This window comes from Callionymus lyra, chromosome 6, assembly GCF_982586985.1.
Source record: "Callionymus lyra chromosome 6, fCalLyr1.hap1.1, whole genome shotgun sequence".
In the NCBI taxonomy this organism is placed as follows: domain Eukaryota; kingdom Metazoa; phylum Chordata; class Actinopteri; order Syngnathiformes; family Callionymidae; genus Callionymus; species Callionymus lyra.
The window spans coordinates 11,012,876-11,031,054 of NC_141823.1; the positions used below are offsets into that span (position 1 = coordinate 11,012,876).

General features: G+C 34.6%; 1 protein-coding gene across 5 annotated transcripts in view; it reads left to right on the forward strand.

Annotated features, from left to right (window-relative positions):
• The window catches only part of LOC148076354 (transcription initiation factor TFIID subunit 4), a 120,540-nt gene extending 102,670 nt beyond the window's left edge, over positions 1–17,870 (forward strand). For all 5 annotated transcript variants that reach the window (XM_087793581.1, XM_087793584.1, XM_087793582.1 and 2 more), the window contains one exon: positions 15,881–17,870. In XM_087793581.1, coding sequence (XP_087649707.1) covers positions 15,881–16,048 — 168 coding nt within the window. In that variant the 3' untranslated portion in view covers positions 16,049–17,870. The remainder of the gene's footprint in view (positions 1–15,880) is intronic.
• The last annotated feature ends 309 nt before the right edge of the window (positions 17,871–18,179 follow it).

The window sequence follows — 18,179 nt, forward strand, 5'->3', positions numbered from 1 at the left end:
TAAATATTTGGAGTTGAACTAGTAATACATACATACATACTTAAAAAGTAAACAATACTTCTACGTGATCAGTTTTTACTGACACAGTTTTGAGGGACCGTCAAACCAAAAGAACAAAGTGACAAAGAAAATAAGCATTTTTTTTCTTGATGTATTCCTGACACAGGAAATACACAAAACGAAAATATGAGCAAGTTTAATGATTATTTTAACAGTTGAATATACATTTTATCTTAATATAAATCATAAAGTTTAGGTTGAAAAAATGTTTAAATATACATCATAAAAGTGGTTTAGCTCAAAATATATTTTCATCTGATTATGAGGGACAAGTAATACTTGTTTTTTTAAGTGTCTTATAGCTAAGTCTTTTTACAAATTATATTTGGAGTTGAACTAGTAATACATAGTTTAAAAAGTAAACAATACTTTTACGTGATCAGTTTTTTTAGTTCGACTCTGACCTAATAAAGTTTTGAGGGACCGTCAAACCAAAAGAACAAAGCGACAAAGAAAATAAGCATTTTTTTCTTGATATACTGTATATCTGACACAGGAATTACACAAAACGAAAATGTCAGCAAGTTTAATGTTTTTTTTAACAGAAAACAATATTTGAAAAAAATGTACCAATGGGCCGCTTTCTTTGTCATAAGCTCCGCCCATTGAGTCAGTGAACTAATACATTTGATTGGATCAGCCAATAAAAACTAGTTTAGTTCTTGAAAGATCCTATCAATGCAACATGAAGCAGATAAAGAAATTAATGCTATTTTAGAGCAATTTTCCTGTGAGTGCTCTGGTGGATTTGCATCTTTTTTTTTACCAAAAAGTCAAACGCTGCGACCACTTTTTCGCGTCCTGTGTCAGGATCTGGATTTGTTTTGCGGCAGTTCTGGGTTATAAATACGTTCTGTCCGGGCTCCCCTGACTGACTTTTATGTACACACACCACGGGGTCTGGAGCGCCACGACATGTAAACATACCTCCTCGACTGTTTTGTGTCACTAAACTTTAGTGCTCTGCCGAGTGCTGTGTGTACTTGTGTGGGTTTTGTGCGTGTGGTCCGACTTCAGCGGAGATGTTTAAAAGACCCCTGTTGTCTTTAGGAGCCGCTGGACCTCACCGAACACACAGAAGCTACGACGACTCCAAAGAGAAACACACTTTAAAATAAGGTTATAATAATGTGACCGTTGTCTTTATCAAATGTATTTATAAAGATATATAATAGACTTGACATAACAATTATAAATTAGGATTGATCATGAATTAGCCTTTCATGATGATTTAACCTGTTGTCTATTATGACTAAATTGTGTTGACCTTATTTTAAGATGTACAAACAAGATTGAGTTGCTTATGAGTCATAAGTCATAAGATGTCAAAATTAAGCTTGTTTGTTGTGACTAAAGGGCAACATGGGTTCAAGACAGTTTCAATGAACAAGACATTCACGATGCGTTTAAAAACTATCTTTATATTTTAACTTGAATATTACGTCAGTGGAGCCACAATTTACCCAGTTGCGAGGGACCGTCAAAACCAAAAGAACGACGAGACAGAAAGAAAAAAAGGCTTTTCTGGACAAAAAGAAAATATTACTTATTGGAATTATTATCTCAAAAGATCTAATACATTTTATTGAAAATGTTGGATTATTTAAAATTAAAATTGCAGAACTTAAAAGAATACTTTTATAATTTTAAATAACAAGGTCCTCAAACATACAGTTTAAGTTTTAGGGACCGTCAAACCAAAAAACAATGTAACAATGAAAATTATTGTTGTATTCCTCACATAGGAAACAGACAAAAAGGAAATATCAGGAAGTTGAATTACTATTTTACCAGTTTTAACCCTTGTGTAATCTCAGTGGCCTAAAAACAAATGTTTTTGTGGTATCCCTTGTGTTGTCTCTGGGTCAAGATGAATGACCTCCACCGTTGCATATGTATTCGTGGAAGCCAGGGAGGTCGTTCACCTTGACCCAGAGACAACACAAGGGATAATATACTTTTTATATAAATATACACCATAAAAGGTAGATTTAAAAACGTTTAGAAATACATTTATCTCAAAATATATTTTAATTTTATTCTGAGGGACAAGAAATACTTTTTAGTGACTTGTAGCCAACTATTTTAACAAATGATATTTGGAGTGATACATAGTTTAAAAAGTAAACAATACTCAATACAGTTGTTAAGTTCAACTTTGACCTAATACAGTTTTGAGGGACCGTCAAGCCAAAAGAACAAAGTGACAACGAACACAGGAAATACACAAAACGAAAATATCAGCAAGTTTATTGATTATTTTAACAGTTTAATATACATGTTATTTAAATATAAATCATAAAGTTTAGATTGAAAAACGTTTAAAAATACATCATAAAAGTGGTTTATATCAAAAAAATATATTTTTTATCATATTCTGAGGGACTAAAAATAACTGGAAATGCTTCTCCTATAATAGTTGTGACTAAAAATGAGATATAAAAAAATACGTGACAATAGTGTTCTCGGCGCAGAAAGCCTGGATTGCGCGGTAACGGCCGTGGGTGAACACTGGAGCTGTTTGAACACCGGGCGGCGCCGCAGGTGCGCCTTCGCTCGGGCGCCGGTGGGCGACTCTTCCGGCGGTTCCCGCCTCAGGTGCAGCGAAGAATTGAGCACTTCCTCTTACCAGATAATTATTATAGCAGACAAGGGTGTGGATTTAAAAACCATGTCAATATGTAGATAAGCTCTACACACACACTTGTGAACACACAGCTGCTTGGAAAAACTGTTGTATTTGGTGTAATAACGCAAGGTTGCCAAAATGCTGTGCAGGTAGAAAGAGAAAAAGCCTCCTGGGCCCCCGTGGAAGTGAACATGGTGGGAGGAATGAGGCCTGCAGGAACCAGAGAGAGAGAAAACATGAACTCAGTCCAAATTCTGCAGCGCTGCCTGTTATTTTGCCCCGAACCTACCCTCGGATTCCACACTAAAAAATTGTATTTTGGTATTGACACCGTGGCACGGAATGCTCTTGATTCATTGCGCTATGCACCGATATCAACTTTATTAGCCGCGAATCACTGGCAGGAGCTCCAGCAGCTCTCGGCCCTGCCGGCTCGTCGGATGAGAAGCGGTGACACTGGGGGTCAGGAACACTTCATTACAGAAAGTAGTCCATAAATTTTTTTTTTTTTTTTTTTTTCTGGGGCCATCTGAATGAATCATGTTACAGAAGAGACTTGGATTTTTTTTTTTCTTTCTAGCGCAGGAACGCTGGGACCGGTGTCAAGAGGCGACGATTTAAGCGATGTCAAAAGTGGCCCCGTTTATATCAATCGTGGATCAAAGACGGACCCGTCGTCGTGTAAAACGTGCTTCCTAATCTCTTGCATCTGCATATCTATCCCCCCCCCCCCCCCCCCCCCCTCGGTGCCTTTCCATTTCAAGTATCTGAAACATGTCTTTTGAGGGGTTTTCGGTGGAGGCTGACAGTTTAACAGGCGAGGGGTACGTGTCGCCTTTTTTCTCGGGTCTCCAGTCGCTGTGTGAATGTTTTAAAAACCCTTTGCTCGCGTCTAATTATTCCTTTTTCGTGAGGTCATTTGTTCAATACCTTTTTTTTTTTCTTCTAAACTGGCTTTTTTTTCCGTTAACTGGTGGTTCACATCAAACAAAAGCCTCATTTGCTAAAGTTGCGCCCCGATATATCCATCGGCGGCGACAAAGAAAAAAAAACACCCTCCATTGGTCGCCACCCTCTCACTCATGGTGGATGAAAAATGCAAGAGGAATGACAGCGCCACACACCAGTGGAAGTGGCTCAAAAAAAAAAACCAACAAGGGCTCATTAGCGGCTTCTGAAGACAAGCGTTCTGACTTGAGACTCATTACACTTCTTTTATTTTTAACTCTAATTGGGTTCATTTTATATATGAAACGCTTTGAATATTTCATGTCAAAAAAGAAAAGAAAAAAAAGTTCTGCTTCTGATACTTTGCAAAGAGGCTTCGGCACCGCGACGGTTACGGCTCGGGTTATCAAACTAGTTTGTGGATTATTTGTGGGTCAAAATCTCCGGAGAAAACAAACAAAATTTATGCAGTAAAACCAAACACTCGTGATGTTGGCTCTGTTTATACAGTAATGAAATGAATAAGCTTTTGTTGTTTTTTTCTATGAAGCTTGAGTTTTTATGACTGAATCTTTTCATGGACGTCGTAGAGGTTTTCTGATTTGCTGCTTTAGATTTAAATCTTAGAGGTTTAACGTACACGTATGTTTCATGTGACGCTAAATGTTGATGAAGATATACATGGTATTTATACATTGAATTATTAAAAGTAAAATAAAAAAGTGTAGAGTCATTTTTAAGACATTAACCTAAGGTAACAAAACTATAACTGCAGCTAGAACTGTTTTCTTATGAGCTAAGATAGTAAGTGTATAATCAGTTTAACGATAATTTAAAGTAAAATAAAACCCATTGTATTATTGTTAAATATCGTTACAATTGAAACCAAATTAAAGACAAAGTCAATTTAAACCTTTATATCTTGTTAACAATTTATTTAGGCCAAAACAAAAAACAAAAAATTAGATACAAAGACAGACTTTCCTGATTTCACGCTACAAAAATAGTCTTTACTGGTTGAAATCCCTGAATGCGAGTGTGAGGATGTCAAGGCGACCAATTGAACGCTTGACGATAGAAGGCGATCGACCAATGACACGCTTACGCTACTGTCTGACCCTTTTCTATTGGTCGACATTTTAATTAGCATTGAGATGGAAAATGAGTGGTTAAGCGCACATGTTCTAAAAAGACGCAGATAAACATGACAATAAATCGACATTTAAACTTTTTAACCCTTGTGTTATCTCAGGGTCAACGTGACCCGGAGGCCCGGAAACAAATGTGTTTGTGGCATCCCTTGTGTTGCCTCTGGGTCTAGGTTAGCATATGCAGTGGTGGAGGTCATTCACATTGACCCAGAGACAACACAAGGTGTACCACAAACACATTCGTTTTTTTGGGCCTCTGGGTAACCTTGACCCAGAGACAACACAAGGGATACCACAAACACATTTGTTTTTTCAGGCCTCTGGGTCACCTTGACCCTGAGATAACACTAGGGGTTAAGATGATGAAAATCCTGGGTAGATTTGTAAAGGGAAACTATTTTTAGCAACCAAAACAATAGATTTTATGAATATTTCTCTGTTGTTATTTTTTTGTTTTTTCATTTACAAGGATTGAGTTAAACTGCAGATTCAGATTTTTTCCTGGATGTTATTCAAGTGGCTAAAATGTTGTCAGAACCAAACGATTTAACCCAATGCTAACAGGCATCTACGTCTTAGCTTAGCTTAGCTTATTTTGCTAACTGATTACACTTTTTTAATTAAAGTCTAAAATTCTGCCGTAAGCGTTTCAATGAGCCGCCCTTAGAACCTTTTGTTTGCCTTCACGCAAACCTTTTGTTTCTCTCAGCTGTAAAAAAAAAAAAAAAAAGCCAAAGCGCTGAGATGGTGTTTCCAGGCCTGGGAAGTTGGAAGCTCTTTGTTTTTTCATTTGTGCGAAGGAAAGGTTCCGGGTGCAGCACACGCTTCAGCTGGGGTGACCCTGTGACTGTCTTCTGAGGAATCGTGCTCGCAGCCCCTGCAGAAAACACTGCTCCAGGGTCAACTTTCATCTCAGCGCTAACCTGTGGACTTTGAAACTCAGGGGCGATGGAATTGCAGCTTTGTCAGTACACTTACTAATTAGTAAATTCCTGACCCGGAGCGAGATGTTTTAATTATGTGTTGTGTCAACGAGTTTGCAGATTTAATCCGAGCGTCGGTACACACTCAAGTGCGCCGGAGATTGTCGCTTTTTTTTTTTTTTCCAAGATGAATCGCCGATTGAATCTCTCTCTGACCCGCATCACCCCGGTTTTGTGGGGCGACATCAGGGTCCCCGAGTCGCCCCAATTAGACTCTTTGAGTCGAACCAAAAAAAAAATCTGCGTGGTTCCGATGGCGAAACAATGTGTTGTGCTGGGCGTGAGCTCTCTGTTGCAGTGAGTCAGTGTGAGGCTCGGCAGGAAGGGGTTAAACAGAAATTGAGCGGGGATGCTGGGGGCAGCAGTGCTGCAGAACATAGCAGTGTTCGTGCGAAGGCAAGTCATTTCCCGAAACACTGCAGACACATGGCCTGCGGCGCTCTAAAACCTTTGGAGACCAAAATGGCTTGCAGGAGTTAGAAGTAATAAGGTGTTTTTTTTTTTGCCTTCTTTCTCCTTGACTGGAATTCTGCACGGTTGCTATGCATTGCCACGGAGCTGTGTTTCTGTTTTTATGGTTTATGTGGGTATTAAGATGCTCTGCGAGCGGCCATTTTTGAGATTTGTTGTTCTTTACTTGTGGAGTAAATGGAAGTAGTTTGTTTTCGAAGCAATACCCTTCGTTCTCCTGCGCCGATCAAAGCGTGCCCTCGCACCTCTCTGTATTTCACCTCCATTTTTTCCCCGTCTTCCAAATTGCACATCGGATAAAAGCGTGGACTGTTCCTCTTAAAGGGATAGTTCACCCTACATTTCACTCATTTTCTGCTCGCCCTCGTGGCGACTTATCTGGGTTTTTTGGAGTTACAGGCAGAAAAGTCTATATGGCGCCCGCTTTTCTTCGTCCTTCTTGTTCTAAAATACAAACTTAAAAACATCCAAATACTTCCATACTGCTCGTACATAATGTCCATCTTGTCCTGAAGTATATTTAAAGATCATATTAAACAAGTCTTTATTTCAAGCTTGTTTGTAGCAGAAACTAAAATGCTAACATGCTCATATTTTTAGCTCATATTAAACATATCTATAGTATAAGCTTGTTTTTAGCAGAAGCTAAAATACTAACATTCTTATATGTTAAGCTCATATTAAACAAGTCTATATTTTAAGCTTGTTTTTAGCAGAAGTTAAAATGCTAACATACGTATATTTAAAGATCATATTAAACACGTCTTTATTTCAAGCTTGTTTGTAGTAGAAGCTAAAATGCTAACATTCTTATATGTTAAGCTCATATTAAACAAGTCTATATTTTAAGCTTGTTTGTAGCAGAAGCTAAAATGCTAACATGCATATATTTCAAGCTCATATTAAACAAGTCTATATTATACTGTAGTTTGTAGCAGAAGCTAAAATGCTAACATGCATATATTTCAAGCTCATATAAAAGATGTCTATATATTAAGCTTGTTTATAGCAGAGGCAAAAATGCTAACATGCTTATATTTTGAGCTAATACTAAACAAGTCCATATTTTAAGATTATTTGTAGCAGAAGCTAAAAGGCTAACATGCTGGCAAAGTACGTGTTAGCTCATATTAAAAATATCTTTAACTAACACTAGTTTGAAGCCGAAGCTCAAATGCTAACATATTTATATTTCAAGCTCATATTAAACAAGTCTATATATTAAGTTTGTTTGTAGCATAATCAAAAATGCTAACATGCTTATATTTTGAGCTAATACTAAACAAGTCTATATTTTAAGATTCTTTGTAGCAGAAGCTAAAAGGCTAACATGCCGGCAAAGTACATGTTAGCTCATATTAAAAATATCTTTATTTAACACTAGTTTGAAGCCGAAGCTCAAATGCTAACATGCATATATTTCAAGCTCATATTAAACAAGTCTATATTTTAAGATTCTTTGTAGCAGAAGCTAAAATGCTAACATGCTGGCAAAGTACGTGTTAGCTCATATTAAAAATATCTTTATCTAACACTAGTTGAAGCAGAAGCTAAAATGCTAACATATTTATATTTTAAGATCATTTTTAACAAGTCTATATTTAATGCTAGTTTGTAGCCGAAGCTCAAATGCTAATATGCATATATTTCAGGCTCATATTAAACAAGTCTATATTTTAAGATTATTTGTAGCAGAAGCTAAAAGGCTAACATGCTGGCAAAGTATGTGTTAGCTCATATTAAAAATATCTTTATTTAACACTAGTTGAAGCAGAAGCTAAAATGCTAACATGTTTATATTTTAAGATCATTTTTAAAAAGTCTATATTTAATGCTATATATATTTTAATCTAGAAAAGTGAGCTCCTGTAATGACCGTCATATGAACTAACATTTGTGTCTGTAACTCTAAAAAGGAACATATTACTCTGAAAATAATCCCAACTCTCAGTCGACATGAGTTTGAGTAGCAACTGAGTGAAATTAAAAATTAAGGAATAGAAACCCAAGACGTGAACAAAGATGCAAGTGTCGGCGTTTGGTCGTAAAGCCGCGGCATCAGTCGACCACGACCTCTCTGATGAGCGGAGCGCTGAACCGAGACGCTGTTCATCCTTTCCCAGGGTTCTGCTAATCTGGGCCGACGTCTCAGGTTCAAAGACGAGGCTGCGGCACATAATCCTGCGAAGTACATCTGTGAATTATTATTCTAATTCTCGATACATTTATTAGAGCTGAATAAACTCCACATCAAATACATCACTCGGGCAACGTCGGCAGAGCCCGAGGCCGATACGCCGACATCTGTTAACTCTTTCAAAATGGCCTCATCCAGCATGTCTGTGGGCGTCGGGGAGCAGGGAGAAGACGAGAGGGAGGGAAAGACTCTGGTGCTGATTAATGGCGGCGCTAGAAGAAGCTTTTCGTAGAGACGACGGGGCTGAAGGTGAAAGTTGAGGCAAAGATTTGAGTCGTTTTTATTCATCGTAACAAACCTACGGTGACGTCCATACGGTTGGTGTTGAAACGATCAGGAGAGTCTGCAGTAATAACATCTAATATATTGAATTAAAGGGGTTTAAGACAATATTGCTACACCTCAATATCCTGATTTTTTATTATTTTTTTGCACAATACAGTATCAATATTTAACAGTGATCTGTAAATTTCAGAATCTAATTTTAAAACTATATTTTTGCTACAAATCTGTTGATGATTTAAAATAAAATAAAATTATAAAACGGCATTCATGACCTGGAGGTACTGAACCATTAAATCGCTAATAAATAAACGCAAAAATAATATTTGTTTAGTGTTTTTATCCACTTCAGAAAGATGACTGCCGTAAACAGGAAGTGACGTTTCAGTCCGTCAATAACAGGAAGTCTATCTTTTTTGGAAAGTGTATAAAGTTTATCAAAAATGAATTGTTTGTCAAGTAACTACGAGTGAGTTAATTTTCTTTCTTTGATTTAATTTAATTTTAATTGTTGTTTATTCAAATCGTATATATTTTTTATCACAATTCTTTATTATTTATATTTGCAGAAAAAGTGTTTATAAAATAAAAAAAATTGATAAACAATGAACATGCAAAATATTCATGGAATAAGTTCATTTTAGCGTTAAAAATAAATATTGATACAGTTTTATATTGCGTTTCTTTTTCTTTCATTTCCACAATACTTTTATCGATATTCCAAAAGCACTGTATAGATAGAAAAAATAAAAAAAATGTAAACATTCATTATTATTATTATTATTATTATTTTAAATTATTTGGTTTATATTCGTTTTTCATGGTTTATACGTTTGTGTAAAATTAAACAATATTTTTTAAATTTAAAATCTAAATGCAAATATTCATAATGTAAGATTGAAACAGTCATTATGCCTCCACAGCTTAAGTAAAAATGAGTCCCATCAGTTACCGGTGATGACTGAGGACGAGAGGATACAGTCGACTCCAGCAGCTTTTAAAGCTGATGTTTGGACATATTTAGGTTTTAAATCAAATGAAAGCAGTTACGACTTCATCAAGAGTCATGTGGTCTGTAAATTCTGTAACACCAGAGTCAAGTACTCGACAATACTACAAATATATCCTTGTTACTACAGTACTACAATATATGGTGATCATGATTTGTTTGTTTGTTATTAAGAGAAGGGCAAATTTTGTCCTGCGACTGATCAAAAACATCATAAAAATGTGTGTTTACTGCATTCATTTGTGTTCAATTCTGCTTCTACACACAGACTCACAACACAAACAGGTGCACACAGAGAATGTGTGCGTTTCTTTCTTTTTGTTTCCGCCACTCAGCGTCTGCTACTTTTGCTGAGAAGCGCTGAGGCAGCAGTTTGTCCCGCGGAGGCCGGGCGGCTCTGTGGGCCTGGCAAAGTGGGCCATTAACCCAGCGCCCTGAGGTGTGTGACCCGGGCCAGATCCAATATTGGCTTCGGCATCAAGGCACAGGTGCCACTCAGGGTTCAAATCATCACCGGCGCCTCTTTTCTGCTGTGATAAAGGATCAGAATGTAAATTCTCTGACTCCCACCCCCTGCTTCCATGGTGCATTCATGGACCGTCATGGAGCAGTTTTAGGTTCAGTGTTAAGGCGGATATACTGATTTTGCTTGGTTTTTGATATCAAATCAGCAACAAAGACAGAAAATACCAGGCCAAGAAATTACAGTTAATATTAACTGTAGTGTAAAAATTATTGTTGTTTTTTTTACATTATTTTCACAAATAAGTTCATTATTTATTCAATTTCTGTTCACTTTATCTATTTATCTTTTTTTTTAGAGCAATCTATGTTAAACCACAGATATAAAATGTAAATAAAACTTGAATAGAAACCAAAAGAAATCTGTTAATGGTTTGTGAAAAACCACACAAATAAAAAGGTTATCCATGATAACCCAGAGGTACTAATAGTCCTAAATGATAAATTTGCTGAAAAATAAATGTCAAATGAATGTTTGTTTAATTTATTCCGCTTTAGAAACTCGACCGCCGGGTTTTTTAAGTGAATAAAAAAAGAATATTGTCAAAAGAAAGTCCAAATGGATCGACCAAAGGAACAGGAAGTGACTCTGGTCACTAACAGGAAGTAAACCTGGAATGTGCAAGAACTTTTTCAAAACAAACCATTTCTTTTGTCAAGTTACTGAGATTTTAGTCAAATATTATTAAACAAAAAAAACAAGATTTTAAGCGACAAGTGAAGATAATTGAGCTGTTTCTTGTTATTTATTTAGAGATATGTAGAAAATAATCAGTAAATCTAGTAAAAGTTCTTGAAAATCCGTCTGAGAATATTTTCAAAGAACTAGAAATAAAAAATACTTTAAAGGGAAACCGTATCAGTGATTGATACATTGATTTTTTTTCTTCTTCTATTTATTGCATTCTATTATTATTGTTATTAAGTATTATTGTTGTTAATGTTATAAGCTACTGCATCTAAAGATAAATGTTATTTTGGTTAAAAAACTTGTTCAAATCCAACTTTACTTGAGATTAATCATGATTAATTAACTGCATTTGTTAATAATTGAATCTATTCAATAAATGTATCATGTTCATGATGTCATTCGGATATAATTCTATTCTTAAATTAATATTTTTCAGAATAAATCCAAAATGACACCTGTTAACAGTATATATTTCAGAATAAAAGCAGCTTCTTTTCCTTGTTGTCCTTTTATTTTCCAGGTTTTAAACCACAAATAACAAAATCAAGAGTTTAAAACCTTCTCCTTCCTCAAACCTTTCTTCTTTCCTCCTCTTTGGTCGTCTCCTCCGTACAAGTGGAGATGTCTGAAGAGATGTATCGAAAGTATTCCTGTGCGTTGTGTACGACGGATATGTCATGTGACAGGAAGCCCGTCGGCGGCCATCACAGATAAAATGACAGATGCTGCTTCTCTGCCTCGTGGATCCGTTTCTCGGGCCGAGACGATTTTTTATCTTTTTTAATCTCCTTCTCTTTCTCCTCCTCGCCTCGACCCGACAAACGCTCGCATGTCGTTCCGCACTTAGACCCGTAATGGCCGCCGAGCGTGTGGTCGATGGTGTTTCTCTGTGTTGTGGTGCTTAGACGTCCGGCTGTTGTCGGTCAGCGGAGATGACAAGAGAGTGGATTCCTGGACGAGCCTGACCTTTCCGTCTGTGTTTGGATCATGTCTGCGAGCCAGAGACGGAAAAGGCTTTTCTGGAAAATCTCACGACAAGTACAGCAATGTCTGACTCTAATCACCGCCCCCCCCCCCTCCTCCTCCGGGGCCCCGGGGCCGCCCGTCCGTCCAGGTGGATGGATGGCTTTGATTGGTAAAATCTGTGCCCGTGTCACCGGGCCGGCCGGTGAGTGGCAGTAATTGTCATGGCAGCGGGCAGAACCATCCCTCACTCGTGCTCGACCACCGCTGACCTGATTAGAGGTCGAGCGCTCGGTTCTGACTCGGACGCACATTATGAACCCTAAAACATTTGTTAGGATTTACTTCATCAAAATATTTTCATCTTGTTTTTCATCTTATCGGATCGAACGTGTCGCTTTATTTCTCGGACGAATATCTGACCCAACGTGGATCTGCTGCAAGATTTCACCAACAATTTTTTCGTTTTTTCTTTTACAAGTTTTCTTTTGTCAACAGTGGAGTGAATATTATTTATAAATATTTTAAAAATATTTTAATTATTATTATTATTATTTATTTTATTTATATATTATTTTTTCACATATCTTAATACATTTAATTTATTTATGTTCTATCTAAATTACCTATATTATTATTATTAATATTAAATTTTACACATTTTATTATGTATTCTTTTGACACATATTCATTATATTTAATTATTATTATGGTTCTTGTTTCAATTGTTATTTTTTATTATTATTTTATTTTATTTTCCAACCATATCTTATAGTGACTATAATGGGATTTTTTTAAGTTTCTGTTAAAATTGTATTAATTATAATCTTCAAATGTGGCTTGACAACGATATTGTAATTAAAAAATATATATATATATATAAATGTCACAATTTTGGCAACACCATATTTTACATTAATATACTCAATATCACTAATATTCTTTGCCAGTAGGATATTCTTTGCAAGTAGAAGTAAAAAAAACTAAAAATGTATACAGTACATTTTTATTTGTTTTATTTGTTGTTGAAACTGTCATACACCCGGATTTTATTTTTATTTTTTCAAAATTTTATTACCATTTTTGCGACACAATATTCGAAATGTATGTATTAAATTTGACCAAATTTTAAAATGTCTTTTAATGAAATTATTTTACACTAAATCAAGTTTATTCTTATACGATATAAGAATCTACTTCAGGTCATTTCTAGTATGATATTCAAAATAGAAAATTGTAGTTTTTAGAAAGTAAAAAAGTGTTTCTGTTAATAACAAAATTGATGATTGACGTCAATACTTTGTACTTGGAAAAAATATTTTCCTTTTCATTTTATTTTTTCTTAATCAAAGCTGTTTGAAGAAACACGAGAATATTTCTCTTAGTGTTGATGGAAATAAGTGCAACTGTCGTCTCAGACTCACCGTTGTAAAGCAGTTTCAAGGTCACGTGACCCTCTCTGGGTGAAGGTGTCCAGTGAAGAGCAGTATTGGAAACACAACTAGGGGGCGCTACTGTGCGAGTCCTGACGTCACAGATAAGGTGTAGGATGTCAACGTTCATGTTGAAGTCGTTCCTCACTGAAGGTCCAGAAGAGGAACGTGAGGCTTCACTGCTTCATCCGAACAGATGCTCCAGTAATTCTTCTGCTGTTTCTTGTGAATCCACTCGAACGTTTGCAATTAAATCCTGTCGGTGCCGACTTCACTGACTTCTCTCGGTGTTTACGTGCTCGTGGAGGATCAAACACAGACGACTATTTGTGTTGCAGAGAAGTTCAGTCTCGTTGTTTGTGCCGCGTCAAAACACGTCCCCAGTTGTTTGACTTCAAGATTATCGGGTTTCAAAATGGCCGACACGCGCCTCTCTTTGACCCGCAGGTTCATTTGTTGCACACTTGTGTAAAACATCACAACCTTTGAACGTCTTTAACAAAGTGTGATGAATTTGAAAAGCACTCAGTGAGCGCAGGCCTCTGCCAAGGGTCACATATTATATATATATGGTATATTTGTGTTACTGTGTTCACACGCCACGATTGTTTCTCTCACTGGGAATCGAACGTGGGTCGACGGTTGAAAGTGTGTTACGTCGAAATATGTTTGTCAAGATTCTAGTGCTGTTTGTAGCAACACTAAAACAATGAGACAACACAAGGGATACCACAAATACATTCATCATGACAAAATTATGTGTAAATCTTTAATGAGCATAAAGTTGATGTTTGTGCTTCAAGACAAACAATGTCAACAAAATGTTGTGTATTTCTAAACGAAAATCTGACTTTTTTGTTACTTGCTCACTAGTTTTTGTGATAATTCTTCTTTATTTGTATTATTTATTATAATGTTAACACATTCATTATTACTTTACATTTTCATTTTAGCTTACATCTGTTTTTATTTACACTTCATATTTTATTATTATTATACTTTAGTACACATTTTATTTTATTTTTCACATTGTGTACTTTTGTTTTACACATTTAACTGTTGTTCTTTATTTGTAATATCAATTATTATGTTAATACATTTTATTTGTAACTACTATACATTTTAAACCTTATATCTTATTATTAGTTAACCAAGTTTGTTTTTTTTCACATTTTTTTCTTTTTAGATATTTTTATTCTTCACATTTAATTATTGTTCTTTATTTGTAATTTCAATTATTATGTTAACACATTGTATTTATAATTACTATACATTTTACACCTTATATCTATTATTAGTTTACCAAGTTGTTGTTTTTTTTCACATTTTTTTCTTTTTACATATTTTTATTCTACACATTTAATTATTGTTCTTTATTTGTATTGTTTATTATTATGTTTACACATTCATTATTACTTTACATTTTCATTTTTAGTTTACATATTTTTTTATTTACACTTTATATTTTATTATTATTGTACTTTTGTACACATTTTATTTTATTTTTCACGTTTAACTATTGTTCTTTATTTGTAATTTCAATTATTATGTTAATACATTATATTTATAATTACTATACATTTTACACCTTATATCTTATTATTAGTTTACAATTTGATGTTTTTTCACATTTTTTTCTTTTTACATATTTTTATTCTACAGATTTAATTATTGTTCTTTATTTTTATTGTTTATTATTATGTTTACACATTATATTTATTATTACTTAAAATGTTTATTTTAGTTTACAACTTTTATGTTTTACCCCTTATATCTTATTATTAGTTTACCAAGTTGTTGTTTTTTCACATTTTTTTCTTTTTAGATATTTTTATTTTACACATTTAATTATTGCTCTTTATTTGTATTGTTTATTAGCAAGTTTACATATTATATTTATTATTACTTAAAATTTGTATTTTAGTTTACAACTTTTATTTTTTACCCCTCATATCTTATTGTTAGTTTACCAAGTTGTTGTTTTTTCATTCTTTTTTTTCTTTTTAGATATTTTAATTCTACACATTTAATTATTGTTCTTTATTTGCATTGTTTATATGTACGTTTGCACATTACATTTTTTTATTACTTAACATTTTTATTTTAGTTTACAACTCTTATGTTTTACGCTTATATCTTATTATTAGTTTACCAAGTTTTTTTTTAATATATATATCAATTTAATTTATAGCATTTTTCTTGAAATATATATTTTTGGATTTTTCACAGATTTTCTTTCTAGATTTATTTCAAAATAATCCTTTAAATAAAATATTTTTATTTCAAAAAATAGTTCGCAAATGTTATTATTTATATATATTTTTAGATATAATTTTAAATATTAGACTATTTTACTTTTTTCTTCACACATCTTGTTGTTATTAATATAATTATATGATTCTTTTTACACATTACTTGACCTCATATGTCGTAGTATCTTTGTTGACCTCGTGTTCGTACTCACGCCTCTTCTTCTTCCTCTTCTTCCTCTTCCTCCTCCTCCTCCTCCTCCTCCTCCTCTTCCTCCTCCTCCTCCTGCAGGTGTCGGGCAGTTCGGCGGGTTCCCCCGCCGGAGCGTCGGGCGCCTCCACGTCCTCGCGCCAGCGCCAGCGCATCACCCGGGTCAACCTCAGGGACTTAATCTTCTACATGGAGCAGGAGCGAGCGACGTCGCACTCGCTGCTGCTGTACCGAGCGCTGCTCAAGTAGCTCCGCCCCCTCGCACACCTCACCCCCCTCCCCCCCCCCCACAGGTGCCTTCAGGACAGTTTCTCCGTCGAGTGTCGTCTCCATCGACTCACCTCAAGACTCATCAACACTGATGTTCGTTCGATCCACGTTCAGTGAATGTAGCAGAAAAAAAGTCTCGCTCGTCATGTATATACTTTCATTTCAGCGCGCTGACCTTTGACCCCCCCGACCACAGAGGTCAACGTTAATAATGTGAAGCTTCGGCAGCAGCGTCGCTTCGGTGACATCATCGCGAGTTTTACGACTTTTTCCCGATCGTTCAAATAACCAGGAACTACTTTTACGTTCGATTTCAACACTGCCCGACAAAAAGACTGAAAAAATTGTAACATTTTAAATAATTACACTTTTATTTTATTGGCACTGGAGGAAAATATAAAGATTATTTGGCAACAGAAAAAAATGAATATAAAACTAAAATGTGCTTAATTTTTTTCTTTTATATAAAAGTCACTTTTATAAATGTGAATATTGGGATGAACTAATGATTTAATTTAAAAGTGATTGAAAAATATAATTCAGGTTATTACAAGAAACAATTAAATGTGGTAATAAAAACAACTCACAAATTAAAAATGATTTATTTTTATTTTTAATAAGTCGTTTATTTTTAAACATCAAAACAAAAAGTTATATAATAATCAAGAACATTTTAATTTGTCAGTAAGACATTTTAAAGACTTTTTAAAATGTATTTATTGAAAAAAAAATTAAGACATTTTATTTAGTTAATTTTGTTATTGAAAAAACAGAAGAATATTGGGCTAAAAAATAAACATATTCAATTTAATTAAAATAAATGCTTAAATCAAATAAAGTTTCTACAAGTAAAAATAAAATTGGGTAAATAAAACATAAGAATCACAAAATAAAACTATTATTTATTAATTTGAAAACATTTTAATGATTGTACGACTTGAAATAAATTGGTATGAAAATAAAAAACTGAATTTGTCTAAAAATAATTCATTTTAATATTAAAACTAGTGATGTGTTGATGAAGCTTCACGAAACAGTGTCATTATTCCCAGAAGCCACTAGATGGCGTCTCTGCACTATTTTCCTTCGTTTTGAACATCTGTTCTAATGAAACATGATTTTTAAACTGATGGCGCCACCTACTGACCTCTGAACAACATGACACTGTTTCACGAAGCTTCATCGACTCATCGCTAGTTAAAAGTTATTGTTGTTATTATAATTGTGTTTTTAAAAACTAAACTATTAATTTGCAATAACCTTTCCTCACGTCCGCGTCCATGATTTCTCGGAGACGAAGAATCGTCGTCACGTCGTCTCATTTCGTTGTAAAGTTCGACTGAAGTATTTTTCCAAACTGGTCACATGACTTGATTTCAACAAACGCCTCTATGCAGCTTTTATCTCCTCGTACTTCAGCGAGAGCTTGTAAAGTTTCAGCACTTTTTTTATTTTCACAGAAACATCTAGAACCACGAGCAGCTGTATTATACTCTCAGTTCAACAGTATTTGTCAAAGGAGTTTTTTTCATACTTCGTCCCTTTTTTGTTTTTTTCCCGACAAGCACAAACGCTCCGGATTCTAACGCTACAGCTTTTTAGCCAAAACGACCGAACGCTAGACGAACAGGGGATTTGACATGTCAGTGTAAATATTGTTTACAAAAGTATGTGTTTATTAGATCCACGTTATTTTGCTATAAAAACAACGACACAATCTTGTAAATATCTCCAGGATTTCCTGTTTGTGTGAGAAATGATGTATTTGTACCTATTTTGTAAAGAATAAATCAGCTGTTTACTAAACCCACCACCGTCGCTGCTCCACTGTTATTTACTGTGAGATGCTTTCCAGGGTGTCCTTCTGCTTCATGATGTGTGGATTTCTAGAACATTTTTTGTCATTATTTTTGTTAAATTCAATTCAATTAAATCATCAAATACCATTATACTTACTTAGATATGTGCTTGAGATAACTAAAATAAAAGTTACTTTTAGAATAAAATGTGTTTTTAAAAAGGGAAAAATATTTTAAATAACAGATTTTAAAATTTACATAATAAAATAAGATTTATGTTTTTTAAAAATGATGAATAAAAACACAAATAA